The following is a 15,934-nucleotide window of genomic DNA, read 5'->3' as shown; positions in this document are numbered from 1 at the left end:
CCCAAGTTTCAGGATTAAATCACCAGTTATCTATTGGAAATTTTAAACAGTATGTCCTAGAGATCTTAAACATAACATGTCTAAAACAGACCTCATTATCTTTTCACCTTAAGCCTCTCTTCTTCCAGACTGAGTCGCTTCCTATTACCTCGAGGATTAAATATAAAATCCTTAAACTTAAAAACCTTTATAACCTGGCTTTTTCCTACCTATCCAATCTTGCAACTCTTTACTCTCCTCTAGGTATTCTATAATCCAGCAACACGGGTCTTCTTGACGTTCCTTATAAATGACATTCCGTCTCCCAATTCTGTGTGCTTTTATTGACTGTCCCCTATATCTGAAATGCTTTCCCTCCCTCTTCCTAAATCCCATGACTTCCTTTAATACAGGAGAACTTTTTCTGTCCCTCCTCTGCTAGTGGTTTCCCTCTGAAATTATCTTCTATTTACACCACACATACATATATATACATATATAAATATATATGTATGGCTAGATGGATGGATATGTGTATGTATATACATATACATGCCCACATTCACACACACACACACACGCACGCACGCACATATCTCACATTTGTATAGTTTTTGGATATTATTTTCCCCATCAAAATATGAGCTCCCTGAGGGCAAAGACATATTTTTGTCTTTCTTTAAATCCTCAGAACTTAGCAGTATCAGGCGCATACTAAGGTGCTTAACAAATACTTGTCGACAGCCATCTGCTAATGAAAAAAAGAAAACAATATTGCTGGGCTTTTCTGCCATCATTTTTTAATGTTAGAGGATGAATAAATTTACTCAATAAAAATATAATGTATCACATTACATTCCTACAACAAAGCTATTCCTGTGTTAGTAAAAGACCTCACTCTCCGTTCCAAGAAACATTTTCATGATCTGATGTCAAGAGTGATACAAAGGAACATTACTGTAAAAGAGGTGTTTTTCCTAGTTCTTACTAGCATTATAATCATGCTATATAAAGGAAAGAAAGCTTACAGCATTATAGGATGATGAGCTAGAAGGGACTCTTAACAGTAGTCTAAACCAGAGGTGTCAAATATGAAGCCTAAGGGCCACATAAAGCCCACAACACACATAAGAGCAGCCTGGACTGGATTAAAATGTAGCTCCTATCCAATTTTAATGTATTGATGTATAAATAAAAAAAGATATATATTTATTTAGTATTTTTAGTTTCCAGCATCCACAAGATTCTGAATTACAAATTTTCTCCCCATTTCTACCCTTCCCCCCCCCAAGATGGCATATATTCTGATTGCCTCGTTCCCGAGTCAGCCCTCCCTTCTGTCACCCCAATCCCCCCGATTCCCTTTTCCTTTACTTTCTTGTAGGACAAGATAAATTTCTATGCCCCATTGCCTGTATACCTTATTTCCCACGTATATACAAAAACAACTCTTTTTTTTCTTTGAACATCTGCTTTTAAAACTGTGAGTTCCAAATTCTCTCCCCTCTTCCCTCCCCACCCACCCTTCCTAAGAAGGCAAGGAATTCAACATAAGCCACACATGTACCATTATATAAAACCCTAGCACAATATTCATGTTGTGAAAGATAACTATATTTCCCTCCAACCTATCCTGTCCCCCTTCATTCAATTTTCTCCCTTGACTCTGTCCCTTTCCAAATGTGTTTGCTTTTGATTACCTCCTCCCCCTATCTGCCCTCCCTCCTATCGTCCCCCCTTTTTTATCCCTTTCCTCCTTCTTTCCTGTGGGGTAAGATACCCAATTGAGTATGTATGTTATTCTCTCCTCAAGTCAAATGGGATGAGGGCAACATTCACTCATTCCCCCTCACCTGCCCCCTCTTCCCTTCCAACAGAACTTTTTCTTGCCACTTTCATGTGAGCTAATTTACTCCATTCTATCTCTCCCTTTCTCCCTCTCTCAATATATTCCTCTCTCATCTCTTACTTTGATTTTATTTTTTTAGATATCATCCCTTCATATTCAACTTACCCTGTGTGTGCGCGCTCTCTCTCTCTCCATATATATACATACACACACACACACACACACACACACACACACACACACACACGTATATGTATATGTACTTTCCCTTCAGCTACCCTAATACTGAGGTCTCATGAATTATGCACATCATCTTTCCATGCAGGAATGTAAACAAAACAGTTCAACTTTAGTAAGTCCCTTATGATTTCTCTTTCTTGTTTACCTTTTCATGCTTCTCTTGATTCTTGTGTTTGAAAGTCAGATTTTCTATTCAGCTCTGGTCTTTTCACTGAGAAAGCTTGAAAGTCCTCTATTTTATTGAAAATCCATATTTTGCCTTGGAGCATGATACTCAGTTTTGCTGGGTAGGTGATTCTTGGTTTTAATCCTAGCTCCACTGACCTCTGGAATATCATATTCCAAGCCCTTCAGGCCCTTAATGTAGAAGCTGCTTGATCTTGTATTATCCTAATTATGTTTCCACAATACTCAAATTGTTTCTTTCTGGATGCTTGCAATATTTTCTCCTTGATCTGGGGGCTCTGGAATTGGCAACAATATTCCTAAGAGTTTTCTTTTGGGGATCTTTTTCAAGAGGCGGATTCTTTCAATTTCTATTTTACCCTCTGGCTCTAGAATATTAGGGCAGTTCTCCTTGATAATTTCTTGAAAGATGATATCTAGGCTCTTTCAGGTAGTCCAATAATTTTAAAATTATCTCTCCTGGATCTATTTTCCAGGTCAGTGGTTTTTCCAATGAGATATTTCACATTGTCTTCTATTTTCTCATTCCTTTGGTTCTGTTTTATAATTTCTTGATTTCTCATAAAGTCACTAGCTTCCACTTGCTCCAATCTAATTTTTAAGGTAATATTTTCTTCAGTGGTCTTTTGGACCTCCTTTTCCATTTGGCTAATTCTGCCTTTCAAGGCATTCTTCTCCTCATTGGTTTTTTCGAGCTCTTTTGCCATTTGAGTTACTCTATTTTTTAAGGTGTTATTTTCTTCAGTATTTTTTTGGGTCTCCTTTAGTAAGTCATTGACTTGTTTTTCATGGTTTTCTTGCATCACTCTCATTGTCTTCCCAATTTTTCCTCTCCTTTTCTTACTTGCTTTTCCAAATCCTTTTTGGGCTCTTCCATGGCCTGAGACCAATTCATATTGTTCTTGGAGTCTTCTGATGTAGGCTCTTTGATTTTGTTGACTTCTTCTGGCTGCATGTTTTGGTCTTCTTTGTCACCAAAAAAAGATTACGAAGTCTGAATCTGAGTCTGCATCCTTTTTCACTGCCTGTTCATGTTCCCAGCCAACTACTTGACCCTTGAGCTTTTTGTCAGGGTATGACTGCTTGTAGAGTAGACAGTACTTTGTCCCAAGCTTGAGGGGCTGTGCTGCTATTTTCAGAGCTACTTCTACACAGCAAGCTCTGCCACACCAGTGCTCCTTCTCCCCAAGGAACCGCCAACCAGGATTGAGGCCCAGATCCAGGCAGGGCAAAGCAGGCTTTGTACTCCCACTGTAATCTACTGCTTAATTCCTCCCATTAGGTGGGCCTGGGGCTGGAGGCAACTACAGCTGTAGCTCTGGAAGCAGCCTCAGAGCTGCAGCACCTCTGCCGCCCCCAGGGCAGTAGCCTACTGAGAACTCCTTTTACTCTGTCCCAGCAGCTTTTCCCACTAACCTTCTCTGTTGTCTTTGGTGTTTGTGGGTTCAGAGGTCTGGTAACTGCCACAGCTCACTGATTCAAGGTGCTATGCCTGTTCTGCCCGGCTCATGGTCTGGTTGGTCCTGGTGCGGCCCACGCTGGGCTCTGCTCCACTCTGCTCCCAGTTCCACGTGATAGACCCTTCCCAGCGACCATCCAGGCTGTCCTGGGCTGGAGCCCTGCTTCCCTTTGCTATTTCGTGGGTTCTGTGGCTCTAGAATTTGTTCAGAGCCATTTTTATAGGTGTCTGGAGGGACCTGGGAGGCAGCTGAAGCAAGTCCCTACTTTCCAGCTGCCATCTTGGCTCCACCCAAAAAAGAGATATATAAATACATATGATATTCTATGTAAATATGTGGGTTACAGGGATCCTTATGTATGGTTTGGGGCCCCTACTTCTACTTCAGTTTGACATCACTGATCTAGGCTAAGACACCTACTGGATGAAAAAATAAATGAAGAAAGTGAGGCTCAGAGATGCTTTATAAAGTCTTGCCACCAGCAGAGCTCGAATTACAAGTGAATTTTCAATGGGAAAGAGACAAATCTATCAAGCTACTTTTGAATATCCATTTGATCTGTCACTGCCATTTCTCTTTACCGCAACTTTTTATTTCAAACATCCCAACCAACTTAAAAAAAAAACCTACCAAAACTCAAACTGGTTATTCAAAAGATCCAGGACTGCTGAGACAACAAGGAATGAAAATGGTTAGCAAATGACCCCTCCTTCCACAGTTTCTTTCAAACAATTCTTTACACTTGTTCATTCATTATGGAGAAGTTGTCATTAGCTATAATTTTATTAAACTCAACATTTATCAAGTATAAGGTACAGAGCAAGTGATACAAAGGTAAAAAACTGGCAAAAGCACTGGATCTCAATAACCATATAAGTTAGTAATGACAAGAGGAAATAAAAGCAATTATAATAACAATTAGAAAGGGATTCTTTGTGTAGCAATAACTGAATACAGTTGGATGAGAGATAAGAAGAGTCAAAGATCACTTTTTTCTAAAATGATTATAGTAATAACTCTGATTTATGTAAAGGGCCTCTTTGGAGAACTTCCATCTTCTCACAATGTATAGGGCTCAGAGATCCTTTAGATTACGTATCTCAGAAATTTCTGGGCTTGGCAGCACAAAAAATGTGAAAAGGGAAAATTTTGTAAAGACCCATGAACAAGAACCGAAAAACCACAGTCTACCCCCACTCACTCCCCCTTTTCTAAGCTCTCCCCTCCACCTTGAATAGAAGGGAGAGATACCAAAAGACATGGAAGCAGAAGTCTGACTGAATGTACCTGTTCATCCAGGTGCTATGCCAAAATTCCAGTATAAATTCATATTTGTCTGCATGCTTGCATGAGGATCAGTACTCTTGGAAAAGCCACAGCTTGAATGTTTACCTGGTTCCAATTGCAAGGGTAAACAAGAATGTTCTCTTTAATACTCCCTAGTTTCTATGTCCCTTAGGTGTCACCTTGATCAGCAAAGAGTACCCAATTAAGCTACTGAAGACACCAATCTAAAAACATGCTGTAACCAACTTGGCATATTCCGATAGAGCTGTGTTGTTGGAACAGTAAGACAAATCTGATGTGGCTAATAATATGCTAGCCTAGTGCTACCCAGGAATTTTAGGGAGGAAGTATCAGTTTTTGGAAATGAATATAGTGATTACTGCTTGATTTAATACCTTGTTATTTACTTTGAATTTTGTACTACAAAAATGTCCTTAGTTCTACTATCATGTCACAAAAATGTCCTTAGCTCTACTATCATGTCACATTTTTTATTCTTGTCTCACTAAAGAAGATTGTGATTATGGAAATCTGTGAGCTGCGGCCTAAGATCATTGTCCCTTAAATACCATGGACTTGAGAGTGGTCAATGGGGAGCCAAGAGAAAAGGGGGAAAGAGCATATTCAAATATAGGAATATACAAGGGTAAAGTTGTTAAAGGTAGATATAAAATAAAATTACCCAATCCCAGACTGGATAATACCTGACTCTTTCTAGCCTAATTTTTACCTAAAGTTCTCTAAGTTTAGCTTGATTGGCGATTCTCTATAGATTAGGAGCCTCACACACTATTTTATCCAGCTCCCTTGAGGTGACAGAATGACCTATTGATGGAACACCTTCAAAATCATTTGGGATATTCCTACTTGAATACTGTGGATAGAGGTTTTTCACCTATTTTACAAATCTAGTCTTATTCTGAATCAATTCCCTCTCTCACTTGATGAAATGAAATTTTGGTTACACATTCCAAGTATACTTCAGTATTTCAATGCATCAATGATTGTGTTGCTGGGGATAATCTCTTTGAAGACAGACTGCAAGCCCTCTATACCTTAGGTGTCTTCATGACTTGTTGTGGGAGGAAGATTCATGACTCTGTAGCCAATTAGCTGACCTGTCTTTAAACAACAAAGGGTAGCCTCATCTTCAAGAAGCCAGGGTGACCAAGCATAGAAGAATCGACTTGAAATAGTACACACAGCGAAGTTGTGTGCGAGGGCAGCCTGATCAAAGTTAACTACAAATGAGCTCTCCTAGTAAAGGGTGTTCCTGGTGCACTGACAATACATTCAGCATGAAAGACTGATTTACACCAGTCCATTTACCTTGGGATATACTCTCATATTTTTAAAAAGGATGCTAAAGAGCTTTTCGTGGTATCAAAACATTGAAAACAAAATAAATGCCCATGGATTGGGGAAGGGCTAGATAAAGTGTGGTATGGGAAAATAATGGAATATTAATGTGCTGTAGAAAAAAAACAAATTGTGGCACAGGAAAGTAATGGAGTATTAATGTACTGTAGGAAAAACAAATATGAATGCAGAGAAATATGGGGAGAATTGTATGAACTGCCACAAAATGAAGTAAGCAGAGTCAAGAAAACAATAAACACAAAGACTACAATAACGTAAAATTCCTCCCTTTCTAATCCATCTTCCAATACAGCTGCCAAGATGATTTTTCCTAAAGCTCATGTCTGGGTATGTCACTCCCTTACCCAATAAACTCCAGTACCTACCTAGAATAAAATATATAACCTCCTCTACTTAAAGCCTTTTACGTCCTGTCACCCAGACTGCCCTTTCAGCCTTCCTCATTCTAGGCAAACCAGTCCCTTACTGTTTCTCACACATCTCTTCCATCTGTTGTCCCTGTGCCTTTGCAATGGCTTTCCCCATTTGCCTATAATGTATTCCCTACTTATTTCTGAGTCTGAGAGAATCCATAGCATCCTTAATGGCTGACCTCAAATTTAACCTTCTATATGATACCTGTCCTGTTTCTCCCAGAATTTATCACCTTATTCTCCAAATTTGTATATATCTATGTGAATACAAGTTGCTTCCTCTTTTCAGATGGCAAGCTCCTCAAGGACAGGTACTATTTCATTTCTGCTCTGTAATCTTTATTGCTTTGTACACAATAATAATAAATGATAAATCCTCTTCACAATTCTTTATATAGCAATTTAAGATTTCAAAAGCCCTTTATATGAGTTCTCTTATTTTTATTTGCAGTATCCTTATGAAGTAGGTTCCATTACTCTTCTTTTTTTAAATGAAGAAAAAGATTCAAAGTTTAGTCACTTGTCCTGGATCACCCAGCTAATGCGTGTAAAATATATGTAAAAATACAAGTTCATGAAACATAAAACCTGCTCGTTGAACTATTTTAACAAACAATAACTAGGCAAAAGGGCAATTTTCCAGCAATCTTACTGGCATATATGAAAGAACTTAGAAATCATTAGAAATATTTCAGAACTTCTGTAGGAAGAAAGTTCTTTCAATGGCTCATGGGGCTGTGCCTAACAACAACAACAAAAAAATGAATATTTAAGGAGGGATTTAAGGTTTGTAAAGCACTTTAGAAATTATTTCATTTGATTCTCACAACAATTTTTGGTGGCAAGTGCTATTATTGTCTCCATTTTACAAATAAGGAAATTGAGGCAGACAGAAGATAGGTGAGAAGGCAGAACAGTGGATAAAGCATCAGGCCTAGAGTGAGGAAGACTTGAATTCAAATCCAGCCTCAGACATTTACTAGCTGTATGACCCTCAGCAAGTCACTTCACCCTGTTTGCCTCAGCTTCCACATCTGCAAAATGATCTGAAGAAAGAAATAACAAACCACTCCAGTGTCTTTGCCAAGGAAACCTCAAATGGCATCACAAAGAGTCAAACACGACCGGAACAAGTGAACAACAAACAATATACACAGTAAATGCTTCTATATGCTCAAATCCTTCTCCTCCTCTTCAATGTTGGATATTCTTCCTTCTTTTTCATCTCTTTACTTCCTCTCTAACTCTGAAAATATTTACCAGCACTAGATTACAAATGATCCCCCACCCCTGCACTTTACTGACTATACATAAAAGCATGGGAAACTCCACAGAGGAAAAACAATCATTCACAAGATACTGTGTTTATTTCAAAATCTGGGAACATTTATATTAGGAGAAACATTATCAGGTAACCAAATTTCTGAGGTTTCAAATCCAAGCCTCTGAAAAAGAACATGCTAATTTTGCTATAAAAAATGTGAATGAAAGGAACAAAAAAAGGTAATTTGTAAGAATGGTTGAGGGATTACATCATCATCATCATTTATTATTTTTGAGAGACTATATTGAACTAAGATATTCATCATTCATGTCAGAGAAATGATACCACATTGGTGCTACTATTTTTTTTAAAGTCAACTTTTATTGGAGACTCTATCCAACTGGGAAAGAAACTAACAAAAAGATGTTCATTACACTGTCATAGACGTGGTTGTGTAAAGAGAACTTAAGGATGGGGACAATGGAAGGACAAACAAGAATTCTATTCCAAGTAGAAGTAACATTTTAAAAGATAAAGGGAAAAAGAATGACTGGATTTGATTTTTTATAAAACTACTTCCAAACTCCAACACTAATTACATACGAGAAACAACTTAATCTTACAGCACCTATTTGCAAAGGAACATGTGAACTATTGACTTGGAGACAGTTTAAAAAATATGATAAATGGTAAGCTATGATAATAATTTAAAACGATTCATTTATGTGCCATTGCAAGGTTTACAAAGTATTTTCAGCATAACCATCTGGCGAAAAAGACAACGCATTCCACACCTAAAGAAAACCGAAATTCATAGAATTTAATTGACATGCTCAGAGCCACTAAAAGTAATTAATAATTGTGAGACTTCACAACTATGCCATAACTATACCAATTAAATATATCTGAAAAATCCAACAGCTCACAATAGTACCACAATTTAGTCAAAAAGCAATCTGCGAAAGAGACTTTTGTAAATGTTAAAGATAACTTCTACCAGATACCAACCATACTGCATAACCATTATTACAACAACTCTCTTCTATAAATATTAATACCACAAACACTTGATCCACCTAACTCCGCCTTGTAAATAAGGGTTAAGAAATTGACCATTCCAAAGACAGTTTTTCCCTAGAAGTTCTGGAAGCAAAAACAATATTAGCATTCTTTTCTTTTTACTTTGATTGCTATGTTTTGCCTTGGAAGAAACTTCTTTACATTCAAACAAGCTCACCAACAAAATACATTCCTCAAAAACAGTTCAGGAAAACCACTTAATAACATGATCAGGACTGACAGCACAGTCAGCATTCTTAAGAGGCTGACCTACTGATATACATTATAAAGTACTCTGAATCTGTAAGAAAATAACCTTCTTCTGTGAGAAATGATAATTCTAAAGAAAGTATTAAATCTGTTTTAAAGGATTATTTAGTTTGGAATAAAATTTATGGTTCTGAAAATGAGATTTTTGAAAACACATTATGCAAAGTTATATAATTCATGAAATCCTTAAAATTGATTTCAAATAATCATCTTAAATAGCATTACCAAAAAGTCACTTAAACTTTTGGTAATCTAAATACTATGACTGTGCTGATGCAACAAAAATGGAAAGTGAACTTGAACAGCAACTAAAATTGATCATCTAGTTTCATTATTCAAGGTCAGCAATGTGTGGAACATCAACAGAGCAAAGACAAAATGGCAATTAGATCTTTCAGCGTTAATAATTCAATGTTACTGGCAAGGAATTTTAAAATAGAAATTTTCAACTCACATCTATTTTATCATAATAGCTTTATCACAGGGTAAAATTACAGCTGAAATGAAAAATCCCAATTTTTAAGAATGAACTAAATTTTTAATTAAAACTTTGGTTTATGTTATAGTCATCGAAGTGATAGGCTTTTGTTTCTTTAAAATAAACTACCTCAATTTCACTTTCATAAATAAAATTAGTTTTGAATATCTACAAAATTTGGACTTTACAAATATATTTCACAGTATTGAATCAGTCTTTACTAATCATTCCATGTACTTACAAAAAATCAAAAGGCAGAATAGGGTCTTAAACATTTTGGCAAGTTCATTTTGTGAATAATCATGCAACATAATACTTAGCTTAAAAATTGGCACCCCTGCATGATATAGTGGGAAAAACACTGATTCTGGAGTCACAGGTCCTAGGTTTAAACATTACTACTGTCCCTTACTACTTTTGTGACCTTAGGAAAAATCACTTAACCTCTCTGAGTCTCAGTTTAATCATCTGTAAAATCAGAAAGTTAGGCTAGATGGCCTCTAGCATTCTTCCCAGCTCTAAAAGTCCTCAGTATTTGGCCTGTTTTGCTTTTTAAAATTCAAAAGTATTTGCTTCAGGATGAAAAATGGAGTTTCCAAGTAAATTCCATGTGTGACCATCAATGGAACAGCATCATCCTGTCCTAATACACTGGTAAATAAGTAGAAATAAAGGAAAAAGGGATTTGAGGTCAATCAGCAAGCAACCATTTAGAAGTAATTTTCTTTACTATCAAAACATAAAATACATGTAGTAACCCATACATATCATACATGAAACAGTTTAATGTATTAATGTCTTCACATGACTAGAACCTGTATTTTTTTTTTCAAAGTACTATTTCTTTAGGAAAATAAACCTTCACATTTCAAATTTCACTAATGAGCTCATCAGTAAAAAATGATTTCATTTCAAGAAGCAACTCAGTAATTTATACAAAATGAGGGGGAAAAGGTCTAATTGCAGCAAAGACATTAGGAATTCCCCAAGAGGAATCCCCAAAACTCATTTAGGTGAAATTTATTCCCCACCACTATAAAAGGTTTCACTAAAGCTATAAGGGAAGAGAACAGAGGGCTGAACCAGGACTTTTTTCCTTGCCTTAATCCTGCTCAGACTCAAGTCACAAAGTTAACAAAAAGAGAAATGGCCAAAACATGATTACAAAGTAGGAAGAAATATCAGATGAACCTAACTCACCTATGAAGTACTGATAACTCAAGAATAAGGTTTGAACCCTCAGCACAAAATAAGGCATCTTCCTACAAGCCACTATACAGTCAACAATGCATCATCTTGTTCTTATCCCAAAGTGTTTTCTTGGGAGTCTCACCAAGCCATGTTCCAGCAAAGAAGCCTTTTTAGGTCAGCTGGGGATATGATGTCTGACCATCTCTACCACCTCCCTCTACATAAACACTGAAAGCCATGTGTTTTTAAAATCAACTCGCGCAATTTTATAGGACAAGGATTGGAGCATACTGCCTTTTTGAATTTTAGCTATTGTTAAACCAAAAGTATTTCATGCCGTACTCAAAGAGTAATTTTATAGTCTCTACTATTTCCTCTAAGTACTTAATATCCTTTCCTTGAAAGATTTCATCTCTTTTTTCAGCACTGTTTGTTCACGACTGCTCATCTCTATAACAAGTATTACTGTATATTCCTAATTTGTGCTCAAAGCAATTACAGGTCAAGACTCATTATAATGAACTCTAGCCAAAACTTCTGATTATACTGGAATTTCATCATGTCAAATACAGCTTGAAATTAAGTATTCTCTTAGCTGAGGCTTTGGATATGTTTTAGTAATAGAAAGACTTTTGTTGTAATGTTATTCACTATCATGGGATTTGACTTTCTTATGGTAGAAGACTGGACCAGGAGGCAGGAAATCTGGGTTTTAATTTTTGGCTCTGCCACTGCTAGCCAAGCTTCAGTATTCTCATGTGTGAAACAAGGGGGTGGGGTGTGGAGTTACTAAATGATAGCTAAGGTCCCTTCTGGATCTAAAATTCCAATTCTATAGCATATATTATATACCCAAAATGTTATTCATAACTACTATAAATTCCCCACAAATTTTATGATGAGTATCACTTCAGTTCACATATAAAGATGCCTTAAATTCACTTCAAAGGAAAGAAAGATGTAGACACAAGAAACAATTTAAGCTCATCATGTCTTCAGTAAACTGCCTTCAGTATAAATTCACTTTGTCAATATAACGACAACAACTACTACTACTACTACCACTTATACACTGCCTACTCGGTGCCAGGCACAATGCTAAGAAGTCTACAAATATCTCATTTGTACTCACTTGTGAACAAACTACAAACTGGAAAAAAATAAACATTTTCGCACCACAATGCCTAATGACAAAACAAATAACTCAACACCTTTATTTAAATCATTGAAACACAAGAAAAAGTGTCCTAGTGTCTTAACTTAACAACCTCTTCCCAGAAGATCAATAATTTATCCTCATTTACAAAAGAGCCAACTTTCTCCTTTTCCCCACAACCACTATAATGATGTAAAAAGAAGGGTCCACATATCAAGTTACTAGTCTGATCTAATGTTTTTAATAGACTATAAATCTGACTGCAGTCATTTCTAAGTTTCACTCATAACCTTTGAAAAGCAAAGAATAAGGTGAGAAATCTTCCCATGATGACTTATAAATATTAACTACCAATTCTACAACAATCTTTGAAAATGGGAATTGACTTTGTGACCCTTAATTTGCACATTTTGGGTCTGGGTGTAATTTGAAAGACTGATAGATTTCTTAAATTTCTCTTAAATTAAAAGCTCCACATTGCTTTACCTGATACATTCCAACTCCAATGTGCTTCGGCTCAATTTTCACTAGCTCAGCTAACGGATCTTGTACACGTCTTGCTATGGAAACTGAAAAAACAGAATTAGAAAACAAGTATGGTTTAATGTGAAAAGCAGTACCGGATAATTACTCACCAGTATTTAAAAGTGATGTAAGTGCTTAATCGTTTCCCCCCATTCTCCAAAAAAGAACTCAACAATTTAGTTGGAGAATTCTAACTAATGTTAGAGAATTCCCTTTTTATCACACAAAGAGGAAATATTAGATTATGATGAAGATACCATTTAAAAGTTAACCCCCAACATAGCAAATTCAGGCATTGCCTAATGTAGCTAACTAAGATTTTTGATTAGAATAGTAAGAAAAAGTCCATAACGTATGTTTTCATCCTCAATGCACAATGCACATGCTTATGCTAAAGAATGACGACTCACATTTATCCAATGCTTCATACACAACACCCCTGTGTGGGAGGAAGATGGTAAGGTTTCATTATTATCTCCATGTTAGAAGTTGGGGACAGGGACTGTACCTGTGATGTCACTGGTATAGACAAATCAGGAGAGGACATTCTGAGGACCAATGCAGCTTGGTACTTTTTCTTCAGCTTAGAGTCTGAAGAAATGGCCTCAAGCAAAGAGAAGTGACTTGTCTGGGCTCAAACAGCCAGCAGATGTCAGAAGCAGGACTTGAGATCAGCTCTCTAGTCACCTCATCATGCTGCTTCTCCCCCTTTTTATAATAATTAATTTAGGCCCAAAGAGGAGCGACATGCCCAGGATCACACAGCCAGAAAGAGCGGAGCCAAACACAGACACTCCAGACTCCAAGCCCGGTGTTCTTTCCACCATACTGTGCTTCTCGCTCCAGCACAGACATGAGTGAAGAAATAGCAGAAACATTGTCAATAGGTAAAAAGAAATATCAAATGAACTTAACCCATAGGAGGAGTACTAACAACATGGGCATCAACAGTCACTTATTAAGTTGCTCTTACGTGCCAGGCACTTTGTTAAATGCAGGGTATACACGTAAAGGCAAAAAGATGATCTCTGCTCTCAAAAGGCTCAGATTCTGATGATGGAAACAACATATAGTTATCTCTCTCTCTCTCTCTCTCTCTCTCTCTCTCTCTCTCTCTCTCTCTCTCTCTCTCTCCCCACCCCCTCCCCCAGAGTAGATATAATCTCGAAGGGAAGGCAATGAGGGCCAGGGATAGGAGGCCTCCTATAGAATGTGAGACTTAAGCTAAGTCTTGAAGGAAGCCAAGGATAAAAGTTGAGTTCTCAGCACAAAACAGGGCCCAGATATCCAACTCTCCTCATCTTCCCAGAGAATACAGCACAGTTTGTTTTTACCAGGGCAAATCAGTATCTCCTTTTAGGAGTGAATAATTCCAATTTCCACAAATCTTAAATTTCATCAAGTATTTATTTGAACACAAGGAAAGAGAGTACAATAATGACTGGAAAGATCACAGAATCAGCTTTTCTGGAGAGGAATATAGAACTATATTTAAAGATCACTAAATTGTACATTTCATCAAATGTACAAAGTATTTATAGCATTTTTGTGGTTGCAATGAAATGGAAACTATAGGGGTGCCATTCTAATGGGGAATGGCTAAAAAAATTATGTATTATGAATATAATAGAACACTGTTTCACCATTAGAAATGATAAAAGGGATGGTTTTGGAATAATCCATTTGAACGTTTGAATGAACTGATGCAAAATGAAGTGGACCAACAAAGGAGAACAGTTTATAAAATAACAAAAACATTATAAAGAAAAACAACTTTGAAAGACTTAAAAACTCTAATCAGTACAATTTGACCACAATTCCAGAGAACAGATAATGAAGCACGCTACTCATCTCCTGACAGAGAAGTGATGGAGAGGCAGAATAAGACAGGCTTTCCTAGAAATGGCCAATAGGTGACTTGGTTTACTTTACTACGCATACCTATTACAAGGGTTTGGATTTTTTTTTTTAATGTAGGGAGGGCAAGACAAGAAAGGTGAGGAGCCTGGGGACAAGGTTGTCAAAAAAAGCAAAAGAAAAGAATAGAAGGGTTTCACTGAAGATTAACCACAACAATACATATACACATATACACATATATACATATATACATATGTATATATGTATATATATACATATAAAACCAACAACTGAAGGAAGTCTGTAAGGAACCACAAACAGGACAGTTTTGAAAGTTATGCATTGAATTTATTATACAGTTATAAAGAAAAGCAAGTTTGAGATAAGACATCTGCAATTTCACATAGAAATTTTCTTCTACTATATATGTTGAAATGCTCATTGTACTTGTGTTTAAGTTTAGAATTTTTAAATAGTGAAAAATTCTAAAAAAGAAAAGAAAGATATAGGAAAGTTTCAAAAAGAAAGCAGCACTTTCGATATATCAATTAAAAAACATTTATTAAGCAGGAACTATGCTAAAGAAAGATCAAAAATTAAGAAGAATAAGAATTCTTCATATTTCCAGCACCCAATCTAGTATGTAGCATCTAATAGATAATTAATAAGTGCTTAGTGAGTTGTCCTGAATTCAACTGAATTAAAAATACATTCCAATCGGGAGGATGATGTTCTAGAATGCATGTCCTTACTCTCACAAAGGTCTGGTTTCTGTCAGATGACACCTCCTCCCTGGCCCTCCTCTCTAGCACTAGCTATACCTTCTCTCAGACCCTTCTAACACACTGTGCAGGCCCAGAGCCCACTGCCAATTCTAAACTCTCCTACTGCAACTATCACTTAGCAAAGAAAAAAAATTAAAATTTTCCACCATATTCAGATCATGGAGGATGTTGTACAACCAGACCATAGGCCATTCATCCCCCTTTCCTCAAGGGGTTCAGCCAGCACCTAAATCACTTTTTTCTCCTCTTACCATACGCAAGTCCTTTAAATGGAGGACATTCATGTTGCTGCTCCACTCAAACTCTCTAACCTCCCAATTCTTCCGCATTCTCCAATAACTACATTCCATCTCAGGCACACACAGGGATGTTCATACCCTGGATCTTACCATTAACTACAAGTGTTCCATTTCTGGGTCCATAATTCTTGGTATTGCTTTGTTTGACCAATAACCATCTATCACTGTCTCTCTCCCTATATTCTTCATTTATTCTTCAGGCTAATGTCTAATTCAAGTACCATTTAGTGGTTTCTCAGGTCATTTCCCTGTC

At 36.8% G+C, this 15,934-nt stretch overlaps 1 protein-coding gene across 4 annotated transcripts in view; it reads right to left on the bottom strand.

Moving 5' to 3' along the window:
* Positions 1-15,934, bottom strand: part of SRBD1 (S1 RNA binding domain 1) — a 345,104-nt gene that overhangs the window by 120,705 nt on the left and 208,465 nt on the right. For all 4 annotated transcript variants that reach the window (XM_036752226.1, XM_036752227.1, XM_036752228.1 and 1 more), the window contains one exon: positions 12,699-12,781. In XM_036752226.1, the coding sequence (XP_036608121.1) occupies positions 12,699-12,781 (83 nt within the window). The remainder of the gene's footprint in view (positions 1-12,698; positions 12,782-15,934) is intronic.

The sequence above is a fragment of the Trichosurus vulpecula genome, chromosome 3 (assembly GCF_011100635.1).
Source record: "Trichosurus vulpecula isolate mTriVul1 chromosome 3, mTriVul1.pri, whole genome shotgun sequence".
NCBI lineage: Eukaryota > Metazoa > Chordata > Mammalia > Diprotodontia > Phalangeridae > Trichosurus > Trichosurus vulpecula.
Note: the sequence above shows the minus strand (reverse complement) of the source record. Positions and strands in the feature narration are given on the sequence as shown.